General features: G+C 47.6%; 1 protein-coding gene across 1 annotated transcript in view; it reads left to right on the forward strand.

Annotated features, from left to right (window-relative positions):
- The window catches only part of FAM124A (family with sequence similarity 124 member A), a 90,980-nt gene extending 76,230 nt beyond the window's left edge, over window positions 1-14,750 (forward strand). Inside the window, exon 4 of the mRNA XM_064270177.1 lies at window positions 10,321-14,750. Within this exon, the coding sequence (XP_064126247.1) occupies window positions 10,321-11,127 (807 nt within the window). The 3' untranslated portion in view covers window positions 11,128-14,750. The remainder of the gene's footprint in view (window positions 1-10,320) is intronic.
- The last annotated feature ends 281 nt before the right edge of the window (window positions 14,751-15,031 follow it).

Raw genomic sequence — 15,031 nt, forward strand, 5'->3', positions numbered from 1 at the left:
TTGAACTACTTTGTTTAAAAACTAAGCACATGTATTTCTTTATAAAAATTAAATTTAAGCAGTGGCATTCCCACAGAATTTTGGTCCTCAAGTTTATGCAAGAACATTAAGTTGCCATAATATGAAAGGTTACCAGTGGTTCTCAACTGGGGACGATTTTGCACTCCTCCCTGCCCCAGACATTTGGCAGTGTCCAGAGACATCCTGGCTGTCACACCGGGGAGAGGCTGCAACTGGTGTCTAGTGGGTAGATGCCAGGGATGCGGCTAAACTTTCTGCAATGCACAGGACATCCACTAACAGAGTTCCCTGGCCCCAAGTGTTAATTGTGTGGTTGAGAAACCAACCTTGGGTCAAAATAAATCTCTAATACTCTAATCGGTCTCCCATATACATATGAATGATCCTTTGGCCTGTGTCATGGATTGAATTATGTCCCCCCAAAATGTGTGTATCAACTTGGTTAGGCCATGATTCCAGTATTGTATGGTTGTCCTCCATTTTGTAAGTGTAATTTTATGTTGAGAGGATTAGGGTGGGATTTTACCCCCACCCTCACTCAGGTCTCCTCCCTGATCCAAGGTAAAGGAGTTTCCCTGGGGTGTGGCCTGCACCACCTTTTATCTCTCAAGGGATAAAAGGAAAGGGAAGCAAGCAGAGAATTGGAGACCTCATACCACCAAGAAAGCAGAGCCAGGAGCAGAGTGGTTTGTTCAGAGCCAGGGTCCCTGCGTAAAGAAGCTCCTTGTCCGGGGGAACATTGATGAGAAGGTCAACAGAGAGAGAAAGCTTTCCCCTGGAGCCGAGGCCCTGAACTTGGACTTGTAACCTAATGGACTGTGAGAGAATAAATTTCTCCTTGTCAAAGCCATCCACTTGTGGTATTTCTGTTATAGCTGCACTAGTTAACTAAGACAGCCTGGAATATAGTAATTGTCTAAAGTTTAGTGCCACAGGCTAGCATTATACTTACTCTGTAAAAAAAAAAAATTCGCCGTGGAGTCAATTCCAACTCATAGCGACCCTACAGGACAGAGTAGAACTGCCCCATGGGGTTTCCAAGGAGTTACTGGTGGATTTGAACTGCCAACCTTTTGGTTAGCAGCCTGGTTAGCAGCCAAGCTCTTAAGCACTGTGCCACCAAGGTTCCATTATACCCACAATACACTGGAATACTGAAACGAAGTATTGGAGCAGTTTTCTTGATAATTCAGACCAAAAATTCCCTTTTTTCTAGATTCTTGCTCAAATAAATGAAGAACGAATGGGATTCCTGCTTCAATTGTTCTTAATCATTTCAGTGAGCTACTTCACCTCTAAGGTCTGTCTTTGAACTATGTCAAAGGCTGTTTCCCCTTTGAAATTTCTTTAAATCAGTGATACTTGATGAAATTTGGATGATTCTTTGTTAACATAAAAATCAGCTCAGTCTGCTTCTACTCCTGGGTTTTACAGCCAGTGGGGAGGTAATTCCCAGATAGCATGGACTATGAATATTCAGGAAAGGATGCCGCACGGGTGCAACGAGAAGGCCTTGGGTCTGGTGTGAACTGGCCCATTCTCCAGGCGTCTCTTTACATCTTAGAGATTCTGTCATTAGATCTGTAGACGTCATCTCCCAGGCCTCAAATCTGTGACCTTGATTTTCTCTGTTAAAACCCAGCATTCCTCCTTAAATGGATGGCTTTGTAATATGTATCAGCTGAATAGCCTGGTTGTTACCTAGCAGTTCTTGGTGATCACAGTCGCTTTCCATTTAATCTTTTCTGTGATACTTGCCACATTTTCCCAAGAGTTGCTAGTGATATTAAACCAAGTGATATTAAACACCCCTTGAATATTTCTTGACTTGAAAAACTGCTGTTTATCATTAGCTATTGCTACTGCTTCCTCCCATGATACTGGAGTCCTTGTGACTGCTTTCCTATCAAAACCAAGTAATATAGCTGTTGGTATTTATGATTTATGATGCATGTACCAGTTGTCATCAAGTTGATTCCAACTCATGTGATCTGTATGCGTCAGAGTAGAACTGTGCTCCACAGGGTTTTCAGTGGATGAGTTTTTGGAAGTGTATCTGGGTGCATTTGAACTTCCAGCCTTTCGGTTAGCAGCCAAGCACTTTAGCCATTAGCACCACCATCACCCTCTGGAAGATGGGTAGGTGATCTCTGAGCAGACAGGCTTTGGGAGCCATGTGCAGAGTCTCAGAGATGTGAGCCAATCTGGTGTGTTTGGGGAAAATGGTAGTTCTGAATGGCTGGAGCACACAGGTGAGGATTCCGGTAAAACACGAGGCCGAGGGTAGGTGGGACCTCGGAGCTTGCTGAGGAGTCTGTTCCGCCAACAGGACGTGGTCAGGTTTGGAGGTTAGAGAGATCCCTCAGAGAGGAGTGTGGGTACAGCCGGGGGGCTGTGCAGCTGTGGGCAGGAGGCCGGTCTGGGTTGAGGGGCACAGATGGAGGATTGTCACATCACTGCCATCTTACTGATTCTGGAGAAAAATTACTTTCCTCGTACCCTGAATTATACTGCCTGCCATTCTGTGAGAAGTGGAATTGGGATGTTGTTTGAACCTTGTTCTCCAGGAAATACTGCATCACATAATGGCGAAGGGGACAGGAAGGTGGACAGATGACAGTCTGGCAAAGATTGACTTAATTCACCATCCTAAGGGTCGCTATGAGTCAGAATCACCTCAACAGCAGGGGGTGGTGGGCAGAATCGCTTTGACAAATAGTTTTCAGACTTTCTACCTAAAAACGTCACTGATCTTACAAAATGTTCACAGGCTTTGCCTGCTTTTAGAGTGAGCCTTGCCGTATTCTAAGGGGCCCTGGTGGCATAGTGCATAAGTTGGCTGCTAACTGAAAGGTCAGTGGTTCAAACCCACTACCCGCTCTGTGGGAGAAAGATGTGAGAGTCTGCTTCCGTAAAGACTACAGCCTTGGAAACCCTATGGAGCTGTTCTCCTCTGTCCTACAGGGTCACTACTAGTCAGAATCAGCTCGATGGCAATGGGTTTGGGTTTGGTTGACCTTTTCATCTAAATTGTCCTCCAGTCTTTCCACTGACCACTGGATAAAGACAGCACAGGCCTTGCCTGTAGCCAGTACCCTGAGCAGGTATATGAAAGCCACCTAAGAGAAAGTAAAAGGAGAAGCGAAGTAAGGTGTTTTTTTTTTGGAGCAAAAATCTGATTTCTCATGTGAATCCATCGGTCAGTTTCCACGAGACGGCCCCTAGTTTATATTAGGCCCTGGGCTAAAAGATCCACCACAGGCTCATTACACAGAAGAGAGAGCCGCACTGGTCACGTTTCTGCCAAGGACAAAGGAGGGGAAAATTGCTTGACTTGGAAAGAGGAGGTGCGAGAGAGGACTCCCCACCTCTGAATGAAGATGGAGAGATACTGCCCAGGGCACTTGATGAGGGGCAGAATCACTTTTACTGGGGATTTTAAGAAGAAAGGATTTAATCCATGTGTCAGGGAATTAGCTGGCACTGACATCTGTTGTTAGCTGCCACCAAGTTAGTCCCGGACCCGTGGTGACCTCATGCACAATGAAACGAAACGCTGCCTGGTCCTGTGCCTTCCCAAGTTGGGGATCAGATTGCTATGATCCATTGGCATTTCATTGGCTGATTTTCAGAAATAGATTGCCAGGCCTTTCTTCCTTGTCTGTATTAGGCTGGACGCTCCACTGAAGCCTGCTCAGTGTCATAGCAACACGCAAACCCCCGCTGACGGACAGGTGGTGGCTGCACATGAGGTGCACTGGCCAGGAGCTTAACCTGGGCCTCTCGCATGGAAGGTGAGAATTCTACCCCTGAACCGCCAGTGCCGCCGTGATTGACACTTAGATCCTGGACATTGAGGCCAGAATCCACGGGTAATGTGCTTGGGCTCAGAGGTCCACTGCAGCCCTCTTTACTTCCCCGGCTACAAATTGTTTATGCGTGAAGTTACGTGAAGATCTCATGTGCCCATTACAGTGTTCCAGCTTTTCAGTGATTTTGGGGACATGACCAGATCTCCCGGCCTGGTTGCCTTAATCAAGGTAATTAATGGAAAGCTATTCTCTTCCCTAGAGAAAGCTCCTTAAATATCAAAGAATGAAATACTGTAATTCAAACGAGTCTGCTAGCCTGCATTGCTTCAAAGAGAAGGAAAGAAAGCTGACTCCACAGTTAATTGTTGCTGTCACCCAGAGCAGCTCAGGGGGCAGCTCCCAAGAGCCAAAGGCAGAGGGAGGCCTGAAGTGAGGAGGGCACAAGTTACTGCTTCCCTCCAGAAAGGCCCACTGGGGAAGAGTCCTTGGAAGTATCTACAGTTTGTTTTCAGCCTCTACCACTCCCGTCAAGTAGATGAGCAGCAAGAGGGGCCAGAAACAGAGCCACCGCCAGGGGAGGGCGCTGTCCACCAGAAATGACCGAACCAGCTCAGACCCCTCCACCGAAAATTATAAACCTAGCTTAACTGGAACTTTGCAAACCCACGTTCTTCTGAGACTTCATCATAGTAAAGCCAAGAACCTTGCACCTGGCACAAACAAAAAATGGACATTTGGCCCAATCACAAATTTGCCCCCACTTCAGAAGTTCCTGCCTTTGTTTAAATGACAACTTTCCAGAACCTGTCCCCTTTCGTCCCAACTAACTTCCCCAGAGGATCTTATGAAAAGAGACGGCTGGTTTTGACAAACTGAAGGCCTGGGAATCTCCTCTTGAGTGCCAGGCATCCCTGTTGCAGCAACTTGGTTTACTCCCACATAAAATCTTTATTAAGAGTTTTATAACTCCAGAATCTGTCATTTACCAGCACATAAAGAAGCTCCACCCTTTGGCATACACAAGTTGTGTTTAGATCAGACAAGACCCCACTTATAAAGGCCAACCTCTCTGCCTGTGGGCAGAGTGAGAGAATCCTCCCCGGATTTGCTCCTGGGGAGTCTCACATGTGTCAGCCCTGCAGCCTAACTCGTAGCACTGCGGTGCCCTCTTTGGGCTCCCGTCTGGATCCCTTTGCCTACCCCAGGACTCCTGTATTGGTAATGCTGCTGTGTGGAGTGGTGGAGTCAGCCACCCGGCAGGCCTCTCTGCTGTGCGCGCGGGCACCCCTCCTGTGAAAGAGGCCGATGCCACCTTTTCTTCAATGCAGCAGAATAGCGGTTTCTCTGGGCTCCTGGGGTGGTAAAAATAAACCAGACTACAGTAGGTTTCTGTTAAACAAGCACAGTGGTAATCCTCCAGAACCACAGATATTAGTCCTTTCTGCCCGTCATGCCTGGTTTTAAGTGCATCCCGGTCCCCTGTCAGTGGAAAGAGTTAGCTGTCTCCCAGCAGTTCCTTGCACAGGAACTGTGACCATTTGCTTCTCATGAATTGATACCCATAGAGGCTGCTTTTTTTAATGCAGGCTCGAGACTGCAGAAATTCTCACTGAGAGGAGAGCGTGTTCCTTGAATAAGCCCTCGAAGGTGGAGGTTACAGGGCGGTGCATACTTACCAAGTAAGAAAATGGCATTAGGGCATCTGAATAAGATAAACATTTTAATTAGTAAATGTTGTCCCCATACCTGAGGGTCCATCTTTAGAGAGCTTCATTACTTATTTTCTCTTATTTACCCAAACTCAAGTAATTGAGAAAATTGGGCAACCCAAGAGCCATCCAGCTGTGACACCTCTCAGGCACACCCGGGCCGTCTGAGTCCTCTCCTTACCCCACCCCAGAGCTGTGACTCTTCATTCATTCTTACGCTTGGGGCAGGCATTGGGCAGAGCGTGTGCTGAGCAGGATCTCCCTCCTGGTGCCCAGATCCTTGCAGAGGAGATGGATCATTAGCCAGAGCCTTACAGTACACAGTCCAGAGGGCAGGTGCAGTGCGAGCACACGGCAGCGAACCCTGGTGTGTGAATCCTGCCCCGGGAAGAATCGGCTCTGCCCAAGACTTTCCTTTCGCATCTTCATCTAGGTGCTCTGTTCCCATAAACTCTGGAGCTGCTGCGGGCTGAAGCTTCGTGGTGGGAACGGCCTTGTGGGGTGTGATCTTCAGAGGAATCGCTGTGCCCAGTTACTACCTGTGCTGAAGCATGTGCGTCACAATCTTTAAGGATCCATAATTCACAGTATCGGAAATCTCCTTACTTGCTGCTCCTCACCTTTTGCTCCTTAAGCCACCCTTAGCAGGATGACCTGGGAATTTCAATATGCTGTCCAGAGCCTGAAGAGAGGGAATGTGATCAAGTCATGGGAACAAAGGAAAAAAAGTGAAGGAAGGAAGGGGGAGGGAGGGAGGAAGGAAAAAAGGGAAAAGAACAGAACCCTGAATGCGGAGACTGAGGACTAAGCAGAGAATAAGAAATGTAGGACTGAGAATTCATAGAAAATCCTGAATATCTGAGTTGCTGATTGAGAAGAAACTCATGCAGCAACTGGAAATGTGGCTCATTTGTCCCAAAATTTAAAAAGTAAAGGACACTGTGGTATCTTCCAAATGGCCTCCCCGCCTCCAGTCTGTCCCTACCAATCCATTCTTCTTTACACATGCCACAAATCCGACCCTACCACCAGCTTGCTTAAAAATCTTCAGGTGCCTCGTACCTGCACATGATTCCAGCCTCAGTGACGAGACTGCTGTCACCTTTCCAGGCCCACGTCTTGCTTTGGCTTCTGCCTCTCAGTGTCTGCTTAGGCTGCTCTGTTCCATTCTGCCCTTCCTGTCTCCCTGCCCTCCAGCTCTTTGTTGAAGCATGACTTCCCAAGGCAAGCCCTTCTGACCGTTCGCCCACACTGCCTTGCCCCAGCATAAAGCTGACCACTCCTCCTCTGTGCTCCCAGCATCCCTTTACAGATGCCCATCGTGGCTCGCTTTATCTCACTTGAATGTTACATTGCTAACTCCTTGAGGGCAAAGACCATGCCTTATTCAAAATTAACTCTGTCTATCCTTCAGAACTTTTTCTTGTCAAAGAGCACATAAGGAGTTGTAATGATAATATTTATATGCTCTTGGAGGCTATTTGTGAAGATAGTATCTCGGCACACCTTCAATAACCCATTCAAAGCTGAGCCACACCAGCTGAGAAGCTATGTAAAAATACCCTCAGTTAATGTTGAACAATGAAAAGGAAGACAAAAGAAAGTTGATGCATTTACATTGTGGTGTTGAAGAATACTGAATATACTGTGCACTGCCGGAAAAACGAACAAATCAGCCTTAGAAGAAATGCAATTAGAATGCTCCTTAGAAGCAAGGTTGGCAAGACTTCAGCTCCCTTATTTTGGATGTGTTATCAGGAAAGAACAATTGCTAGAAAAGGACATCATGTGTGGTAAAGTAGAGGGTCAGTGAAAATGAGGGAAACCCTCAATGAGATGGATTGACTTAATAACCACAGCAATGGACTGAAACTCACCAACGACTGTGAGGATGGCACAGAACTGGACAGCGTTTTGTACTGTTGTACATTAGGCCACTGTCTTAGTCATCTAGTGCTACTATAACAAATACCACAAGTGGGTGGCTTTAACAAAGGAAGTTTATTCTCTCACAGTCCAGTAGGCTGAAAGTCTGAATTCAGGGCATTAGCTCCAGAGGAAGGCTTTCTCTCTGTGTCAGCTCTGGAGGAAGGTACTTGTCATCAGTTTTCCTTGGTCTGGGAGCATCTCAGCGCAGGAACCTCAGGTCCAAAGGATGCGCTCTGCTCCCGGCACTGCTTTCTTGGTGGTATGAGGTTCCATGTCTCTCTGCTCACATCTCTCTTTTCTCTCTCAAAAGAGATTGGCTTATGACACTATCTAATCCTGTAGACCTCGTCAGTGTAACTGCCACTAATCCATCTTATTACATCATAGTGATGGGATTTACAACCCGTGGGGAAATCACATCGGAAGATAAAATGGTAGACGGTGATACAACCATACAAGGGAGTCATGACCTAGCCAAGTTGAGAGATATTTGGGGGGAACACAATTCAATCCATGACAGTCACCATGAGTTAGAGCAGACTTGACGACAGCTGAGAAGAACAACAATGTTGGATGAAAAAAATAAGTTGAGCAGTCAATCCTTCAATAGGATTTGGAGATTTCTGGAATTAGGCAAACAAAGACCTTGGAAATCAATGAAAGAAGTGATCATATAGAAGAAACATAACCAAGACTGAATGCTAGCCGAAGGGTAAGGGTGTGGATTTCTTGCCCAGGTGGTTGAAGTCTCTTTGAGCAATATAGTCCTAGCCTCCATTCCCAGTTTGACCCCTCATCACTCCTTTCCCTGCACCTGGGACTCTAACCAAACTGCCCCAAGCAGGCCCCTCGATCACCTGCCTCACCAGGCCTCTGCTTGTACTGGTCTTCTCCCCAGTCCACCCCCTCCAATTGACCCCATCCTTCAGGAACACAGCCGCTCCAAGACCCCTGTGGGGCCACCTCCATGAAGACTTTTCTGCCCCGCCAGCCTGGCATGGTCTCGCCCTTCTGGCCCTTTATCATGCCTTTCCCCACGTTCTCTCTTGTCTGAGTTATTTCTCCCCTCAGTGAAACGTAAGCTTTTCCCATTTTAGTTTCCCCTCCTTTATCCGCAGTGGTGGTGGTGGTGTTAGGTGCCATCAAGTTGCCCCCGATTCATGGTGACCTCATGTGACAGAACAGAGCTGCCCCATAGGGTTTTCTTGGCTGTAAACTTTACAGAAGCAGATCACCAGGTCTTTCTCCCATGGAGCCACTGGGTGGGTTCCAACTGCCAACCTTTCAGTTACTAGCTGAGCACCCGACTCTTTCTGCCACCAGGGCTCCCTTGACCCACGGTAGATATACAATAAATGTATACTGTGTTGAACCAAATTTCCTAAGGGGCTGTGGGCAAACCAGGCTCCTGTTTAACAGGGAAGTGGGGTGTTTGCTGGGCTCCAGGAAATATCCCTTACAGAGAACCACACTCAGAACCCTTTTCTTATTCCAGGGATTCATGAATCACACAATTCTAGACTAATGAGGCCACCCCCACTGTCACTGAACCCTTTACTTATTAGAACTTTGCATAGTAAGGTTGCCCTAAACTCAGGCACTGAGCCAGACCAGGGGGAGGATCTAAGAGAAGCAGACCCACGTGCAGACGTGCCTCAGCAGAGAGGACCCCAGGTTCCTGATGGGTTGCAGTGAGGGGAGAAGGAGGGCTGGCATCCGAAGAGGAGGACTGGGATGAGATGTTAAAGGGTCAGTCAGAGTTAGTGGCTCCCTTTCCTGTATGGAGTTTCTAAAAGGAAAAAAAGAAAGAAATCAGTAGTTCTTAATAAAACTAATTGCTGTCTCGCAGACTCTGACACATGGCAACCCCGTGTGTGCCAGAGGAAAACTGTGCTCCACAGGGTTTCCAGTAGCTGATTTTTCAGAAGTAGATTGCCAGGCCTTTCTTCCAAGGCACCTCTGGGTGGACTGGAACCTCCACTCATTTGGTTAGCAGCTGAGCAAGTTAACTATTTGCACCACCTAGGGACTCCAGTTCCTAATGGCACATAAATAAATACTAATCTCCTGCCGGCTCCCCATGCGTTAAAGATTGACTCTCCTGAACCATGGCAGCCCCTGGCGTTGGGCCCTGGCATTCACACTTGGACTGGAATCAAGTCCCATGTTGATGAGATCTGAAATTGCCTGTGCATGTGTTTCATGATAAGTAATGTTAAAAACCTAAATGTGCAGAGAAACACCAGAAACTGGTGTGACAGAATATGTTGATTGAGAGTAGATACAAATCGAATAGGGCAGCGTCAACCCGAGGTAAGAGAGGCCAGTGAAAGCAGGTTATACAGACAGCGTCCATTCCGGGCAGCGTAGTCTCCTGAGGGTCATTGTAAATTCCTTTCATGTTGGCTTCTCAGAGCAAGTGCAGGGTTTCAGAGTGAGTCACTTGTAAAAACAGTCGTTAAGGACGTGCCATGTATCCTAAAACTATGAGTCAGAATCCGCTCACAGCAATGGGCAGGGCAGCGTCTAGCCAGACCAGGGGTTCCTGCTCTTGGAAACTGGCTGCACATAGATAATTCTCCCAAAGAGCCCAATGCCTCAGGCAAACTAAACTGCTTATTACTGGGCTATAGTTTGACTTGAAGGTGACCCCAGGAAAACCAGTTCCTTAAAGGCTCAAGGTTCAAAAGGACACCTAAGGGCAAATGGCATGTGTGGGTCAGCCCAACTGCATGGACCCAGAAAATCTGGATTCCAGGAGAATTGAAACGGTTTCTCAGTGACAATAAAACCCCTAGCCAGTTGACCCCAGTCCCGCACTAACACGATATGCCCTCCTTCCCTAACAGGCACAGAGGGTGCACAGGAAACTATGCAAACCCAGCAGAGCCCACCAATCCTCAGAGAAGATACCTCCTTCCGTTCCCTCTGCAAACAGCACTGCACCGAGCCGTGCCCCCAGCAGCAGCCAGCAGCCCCTGCCTGACGGTCCATGCCCAGGGCTCGGCCAGGTGGGTCTGCCTAACGGGGACCAGCAGGAGTTTGCCAGACCAACCAGCAGCGCTCCCAGCCCTCCCTGGTCTTTCCAGAGAAGCAAGTCCTTGTTTTGTTTGCCCTCAGGAGGTCCCTCCCCAGCCTCCTTGTCTGAACCACAGTGGCCCTCAAGCACAGGTACCCCAGGGCACAGGGCAGCAGAGTGGAGGCACAGCCAGCTCCTCTCCATCGACGACTTAGAGGGGGCCCAGGAGACGGATGTGGACACAGGCCTGAGGCTGTCCTCCTCAGACCTGTCTGTGGTGTCTGCATACTCTGCACCCAGTAGGTTTTGCAGCACCGTGGAGACATGCCTCCCCTCAGAAACATGCAGCAGCCGCTGGCCCAGGCACAAGGATTCCAGAGAAGGGCCACTGCCTGCCATGAGCATGGTGGCCCCTGAGGCCTCCGGGCCTTCCCCTCCTTTATTCACCAAAGGGTCTTCTAGCTCCTCAGTGACATCCGTTGCAGCTTCCTCAGCTTCCGGTGCCTCCTCACTCACAGAGTCATCCCAGGAGCCCCCTCATGCCATTTCCAAAGTCCAGCCGACTGGCAGAGACATCCCGTCACATCCAGCATTGGCTAGCCCCGGTGTTGGCGAAATGGAGGAATTCTACATCTGAACGCCCCGGTTTGCACACAAACTCTCGACACAGACTCAGGTCCTCCGCCCCTCAGTCTCTGGGCTCTGCTTCCACACGGCTGTTTAGAATTTAATTACCTGTTTCTTAAGGCTCGGTAGCACATTTGCTATACTGCCCAACCTGAGGTGAGTGGTGGTATATTTCTAGGGACTGGGTGGAAAGATAGTGGCATTTTTATGCAAATAAATCTCAACAACCTTAAGTCGTAAAATATATTTTTTGAATACCCCACTTGAGATATGGTTTAGTGCGCTTATACAATTTAAATCCATCATGTAATTATTTGAAATGAAAAAGTCTAGCCAGCTGGAGCTGATTTAGCAGTTTTTCATGCTGTGAAGAAAAACAATTAAAGCCAAAATGTTGAATGTGGGAAAGATACTGAGTTACTTGTATGAGAGATTCGTGTATAATAACGTAGTGTCCATCTTATTGGCCCTCCATGTATGTTCACATAATCAGGAAGCAGTGGCCCTAAGAACATTGCAGGACTGCTTATGGTAAAAAAAGAGCCGGCTTGAAAGACGGTAGTAACCTTGTGTTAACCAGTCGCTGTGGAGTCAGTTCCACTCCTGAAGACCCCCTGTGTGTGAGAGAAGAACTGTGCTCCACAGGGTTTTTAATGGCTGATTTTTTCAGAAGTAGATCTCCAGGCCTTTCTTCTGCGGTGCCTCTGGGTGCACTAGAACCTCCAAGTCTTTGGTTACCAGATAAACGAACCAGGTAATACGGCACTTTGAAATCCTCCAACAGCTGAGAATCTGGATTTACACAACAGCTAAACTGAGGGTGGCTAATATGCTTTTCAAGGAATTAACATAAGTAACAAACTCTGGATGCATTGAGAAAATATGATTTGATGTCAATATAGATTTGCATACACTTTGTTCAAAGCACATTTGCTGTAATGGGTGAGGGTCTGCAGAAGACAACTTCACCACCTGCGTGTATTTGGGCCACTGGGGAAGAATCGCTCACTGGAGTTACAGAATGATAGCATATTGGACGTAATAGGTAGGGAGTCTTAAGAGTCTTGATTTTTAAAAATGGTAGTCTAAGGGCCGTACGTATCTATAGAGCTCAGGAGCCACATCTCATACAGCTCTCTCTGGTAAACATGCATGTCACCTTATGTTTTTTATTTTTAAGTAACACATAACATTTCACCTGGCATTTTGATTAAAGTAACAAATGCTCCCTCTCCCCCAAATGGGAAATTGTACATGAGGGTCTTGCTCTCCTGAACAAACCCTGTTACACTGCTAATCCTCCACAAGTACAGGAGCCTTAATGAAAGCCAGAGCTTCAGCCAGATGTGGCTTTTCTGCCTGTCACCTGCTTCTGACCTGGCGTGAATGGTATTTAAATCTCACCTCCCCCTGTCACCTAGGTAGGATTGTGTTTACACTTCCAACCTCGGCAATACCACGTGCTGCCAACAGGGGCAGTGCTGAGCATTCCCTGGATGCTGTTGCTGGTTTCCCAGCCTGGTGCTCCTTACATAATTACTCCTGGCCGAGTTTTCACCTTTCTGCAAGTACCCACACCAGCCCAGGCGCAGCCTCAGAGTCCTTTCCATACAGCTGTCCAGGCAGCTGTTACCAGTCACCAGACAAGCTGAAGCCCCAAGTCTTTGCTATCCCTGTAACGAGAGCCTGAGGAGCCCTGGTGGCACAGTGGTTAAACTGCTCAGCTGCCAACCAGAAAGTTGGCAGTTCAAACCCACCAGCCACTCCTTAGGAGAAAGATGTGGCAGGCTGCTTCCGTAAAGATCACAACCTTGGAAACTCTATGGCGAAGTTCCACTCTGTCCTATAGGGTCACTGTGAGTCAATTCAACGGCTGTGGAGTGAGAGCCTTACATCCTACCCCATACCCTGGATTCTCCAGGACTCCTAATTTTGATATTCTGCTCCAGTTTTAGTAAATAAAAGTATGATCTCATAGCAATAAAGCAGGAGTGAGTTTTTTTTTTTTTTCTAAGAAGGGCTAAATAGTAAATATTTTAGTAGGCTTTGTCAGCTATAGATTCTGTTGCAAGTACGCCACTCTGACATTGTAATGTGAAAAAAAGCCTTAAACAATATAAAAATGAATGAGAGTGTCTGTGTTCCAATAAAACTTTATTTACATAGACAGATGGTGGGCCAGATTTGGCCCAAAGGATGTAGCATACCAGCCCTGCTCTAGACTGCTAAAACAAACAAAACCAGTTGCCATCAAGTGGATTCCAACTCATGTGTGTCATAGTAGAACTGTGCTACATAGAGTTTTTAATGGCTGATTTTTTGGAAGTAGATCATCAGGCCTTTATTCCAAGGCACCTTGGTGGATTCGAACCTTCAACCTTTCAGTTAGCAGCCAAGAGCCTAACTATTTGCACCACCCAGGGATGCCTCCAGACTGCTGTCTAAGGTTTATTCAGAGATCAACAACAAAAAATCTAAGTCTGCACCCTGCTGCTGCTGGGGGGTATAATGCCAAGAAAATGGGCTACTCAGGTCAAGCCGATGACCATAGAACCACAGGGCATAGAACAATAAGGGGCTTCTTTCTGCAAAGCTGATTCCTAGAAAGTCCTAGCAGTCCACCTCCTGCCTGAAAATGTGACTCCCAACCAGTAGCTGATGATGAAAACCAACCTGCTAACACTAGAGAGGAGAAGAAAAATAATTCACCGCAGTCTTCCGTGAATGGGAGCAAGCTCATCAGTAGCACAAGTCAGAGAAGCAAAAACGAGCAGACCAGCTGCCACATGACGGCTCTGCTGGTCTTCATCCTTTATCAGCACCCTGTCTAGCGTACTCACATGCACCCCTAGGATGCTTTAGATGCCTGCATGCCACCCTCCTGCGCCCAGGTCTCACCTTTTCTCAGTGACCCACCGCCTCATAGTTCAGTCTCCCAAACTGAAGTGACCCCAAAAGATGTGCAAAGACACCACTCAAAAGCAGGAAATGCATAATACAAGGGGGAAGTGAAGGGAGGCCCACGACAGCCCAAGTTCAGGCCTCCCAAGGTATGGCTGGGAAACGGCAATCACTATGAAGAAAGAGTCAGAGGAGCACATTTGACAAGGCTCTGACCTCCATTTCTGGCCAGAGTAGAACTGTGCTTCATAGAGCTTTCAAGGCTGTGATCTTTTAGAAGTAGATCGCCAGGCCTTTCTTCCAGGGTGCCTCTGGGTGGACATGAACCTCCAAGCTTTCAGTTAGTAGCCAGGCACGTGACTGTTTGCGCCACCCATGGATTCCTATTTCACTAGCGTTTTCCTCAGCTGGGAGGAGTGACACCCACTCTGTCACTGGTGAATCCTGACTCATCTGGAGTGTTATTCTTGTGGTAGATGCTGATGCTGCAGGTGCTCAATAAATTTTTAATTAAAAACATTGAGGCTGTCTCAGAAGTTATTTCTCTCCTGGCATAGGCCCTGCGATGTTGGAGATCTAGCCCTATGTTTTGGTCACTTAATGGACCCCAGCCTTGTCTTCCTTGGCCTGGCACTGCCCCCCAGCACTGTCCCAGAGCCATGTTAATCAGTGCCCTAGCCCAGTTTATATCCTGTCACTTACATGTCTCTTTTCCAAAGAAGACCCTAAGTAACTCTCACCATTCCCCCTTGGCCCACCCTGAGCACCACCTAGTATCAGCTCTAAAGATCAAATTTTTAGGAGTGTCCCTGACTTGACAACCCCTAGAGAATTCATCCTGGATGACCCTAATTGGTTAAAATGGGCATCAAAGGGACCCCTGGTGTGGGGAGGAGTCCCCTCATAGGCTTTTATGATGGTAGGGGGGTTACTGTCTGGTTGTACAGATCTGGTATTGGTGCTGGAGCCCCCCAGGATGGAAGGTGGGGTCACAACAGAGCCTGTTGGGCTTC

This window comes from Loxodonta africana, chromosome 17 (assembly GCF_030014295.1).
Source record: "Loxodonta africana isolate mLoxAfr1 chromosome 17, mLoxAfr1.hap2, whole genome shotgun sequence".
Classification (NCBI taxonomy): Eukaryota; Metazoa; Chordata; class Mammalia; order Proboscidea; family Elephantidae; genus Loxodonta; species Loxodonta africana.